General features: G+C 41.7%; 1 protein-coding gene across 1 annotated transcript in view; it reads left to right on the forward strand.

The window, feature by feature from the left end:
• LOC103747543 (probable 2-oxoglutarate dehydrogenase E1 component DHKTD1, mitochondrial) overlaps positions 1–1,759 on the forward strand; it is a 19,527-nt gene extending 17,768 nt beyond the window's left edge. Inside the window, exons 4-5 of the mRNA XM_008849997.3 lie at positions 260–471; positions 1,508–1,759. Coding sequence (XP_008848219.2) covers positions 260–471; positions 1,508–1,759 — 464 coding nt within the window. The remainder of the gene's footprint in view (positions 1–259; positions 472–1,507) is intronic.
• Positions 1,760–2,751: the final 992 nt, after the last annotated feature.

The following is a 2,751-nucleotide window of genomic DNA, read 5'->3' on the forward strand; positions in this document are numbered from 1 at the left end:
AATAGGTCTGAGGCTGTGGCAGTGCACTTGCTTGTTATATATAGCTCCTGGATGCTATTTCTCAGCACCGTAAAACAAACAAACAAAGAACAAGTAAACAACAACAAAACAAACCCCAAAAGGAGATCTTAGTAACCATTGATAATGACTCAAGTTATAATAAACTGCTCTGAATTGAAGCAGTAACACTGTTTTATTATGTTCCACAATTAATGTACTATATGAGTCTTCTTTCAAACGATCCCTTTCTCTTTCATAGGATTATTGAACATGGGCAAGGAAGAGGCCTCTCTTGAGGAAGTATTAACCTATTTGAACCATATCTATTGTGGGCCAATTTCTATTGAAACTGTCCAACTTCAGAGCCAGGAGGAGAAAGACTGGTTTGCCAGACGTTTTGTGGAACTGAAAAAGGAGACATTTTCTACAGAAGAACGAAAACATCTGTCAAAATTATTGCTAGAATCTCAGGTATAAAAAATGACAGCTTGCCAGGTGTGGTAGCTCATGCCTTTAGTCTCAGCACTTGGGAGGCAGAAACAGGCGTATCTCTCTAAGTTCAAAGCCAGCCTGGTCTACATAGCAAGTTCCAGGCCAGGGGGGCTACAGGGAGACCCTGTCTCAAAAAGAACAACAACAAAGTGACAGCGCATTGTGGTGGCAAATGCCTTTAATCCCAGCACTGGGGAGGCAGAGACAGATCTCTGGGAGATTCAGGCCAGTTGGGGCTATAGGTAGACCTTGTCTCAAAAAACAGAAACAAAACAAACAAAAAAGTAATAGCTAATATTAGTGGAATTGGTCTGCTCATTTCCTATTGAGGAGAGGAAGGTAAGGCATGCGTCTTTATTTACCCTCACTTGCCCCTGTCCTTCCCTATTGCTGCTATACAATAGACAGTAGAACATACCATTTCACTCTGAATAGAAGCAAAGTTGGCCAACAGACATTTGAGCTGTTGGTTCTCCTTGGCATCAAAGTACTTTAATCTGTTTATCTACTTACTCTACAAAAAAATGACCAAATCCTTAAGATTGTACATCTCTTGTTTCCTGAAATGATCCAAAGACTATACACAGAAGTTGTCAGTGTAAAGGAGTGGAACCAAATCTCCATTGTGACTGTGATTAGGGCTCAGGCATGTTAAAGTGACAAGAAGGCTCTTCCCAGTAGTTTTGGTAGTTGAATAGTATGAGACTTTGAAATAAAACCAAAGAGCCTCTATTAAAACTGATGTGTTAGGAAAGGCAACAGATGGCTGTCTGGCCTCTGGTCTGGAGGAGCACACACTTAAGGAGGTGTTCTCCAGTAAGTTGGTTCTACTAGGTTCTTTACAGCCCCTTCTTGTGTCAAGGGTCCTTGGCAGAGCTATGCCTCGATGTCTCTCTCCATGGATATATTATGAAGAGACCAAATGAGGCCACTAGAATAATGTGGGACCTACCTACAGTGAATGCAAGCTTGCCTGCCTTTCACCTGAGCAGCAACTAATATGCCTGTTCCATAGGAGTTTGACCACTTTTTGGCCACCAAGTTCACCACAGTGAAGAGATATGGAGGTGAAGGGGCCGAAAGCATAATGGGCTTCTTTCACGAGTTACTGAAGATGTCAGCCTGCAGCGGCATAACTGATGTCATTATTGGGATGCCTCATAGAGGGAGGCTGAATTTATTGACAGGCCTTCTGCAGTTACCTCCCGAGGTAAGGGTCCTTTCTATATTTCTTGCCAGCACTGTACAATGGGCTGTAGCAGGATAAAACTACTGGTAACTTCTTTTAGAAGCCTACTAGGCCTATGAGCACTTAGGATCTACTATCCAGGAGATAGCTTAGCGAATGGCTGGAACTTAATACTGACAGGTAGAATTTGGGTGATTTTTCTGTAATATTCTCATATGAATCCTTTCTTCTCTCAGGGAAGTTAACAGTTTGTTTCTTCAAGGATGATGTGAACAGAGCTGAATTCTGTTCTTTGAACATGCATTTCTCATTCAATACCACTTGTTCAAACAAACATCTATACAGTCTTACTTTATAAGAAATCATGGATCCATTTGTTTGCAGTTTATAATTATTAGGTTGTGCTAAAGCTAGTAACTTGTTATTGTCTCAAGTGAATGCAGGCATTTTTTATAAGTAATTCAATCTCAACATTCCTTCTCAATTCACCTCAGTTGCTTTGAAAGTCTATCAAAAGACTTAGAGTCAAGGGCGAAGCTATTTTTGTTTTTTTGAGACTATGTCTTGGTATGTAGCCTTAGCTGGCCTGAAACTCACTATACAGACCAGATTGGCATTGAACTTGTGGGTGATCCTTCTGCTCTTTCCACCGTGGTTCAAGGGTTTTTACGTTGTGTCTTTTCACATATACCTGATCTCCAATTTGATAGGAATGAGGCGTTTGTAGAGCACCAGGCTGGTAGACTGCAGCCAAGGGCCTCCAAACCTGGTTCTGGATGATCTGGAGGGCTTGGAGCCTTGATTTTAAGCTGGGGTTATCAAAAGAAGAGGGCAAGGGGGACAAGGTTATATCGAGTGCAGGGGGTGGTCCTCCAAAAAGGATTTCATAGGGGGTTAAGCCATGTATAGCAGGAGTATTTCTAGCCCGAAATAAGGCTAGAGGCAGGAGTTGTACCCAGTCTTTAGTGCCAGTCTCTAGAGCTAATTTTGTTAAGGTCTCTTTAATAGTTCTGTTCATTCTTTCTACCTGTCCTGAACTTTGGGGTCTGTAAGCACAATGTAATTTCCAA

This window comes from Nannospalax galili, unplaced genomic scaffold (genome assembly GCF_000622305.1).
Source record: "Nannospalax galili isolate Female #2095 unplaced genomic scaffold, S.galili_v1.0 scaffold4945, whole genome shotgun sequence".
In the NCBI taxonomy this organism is placed as follows: Eukaryota; Metazoa; Chordata; class Mammalia; order Rodentia; family Spalacidae; genus Nannospalax; species Nannospalax galili.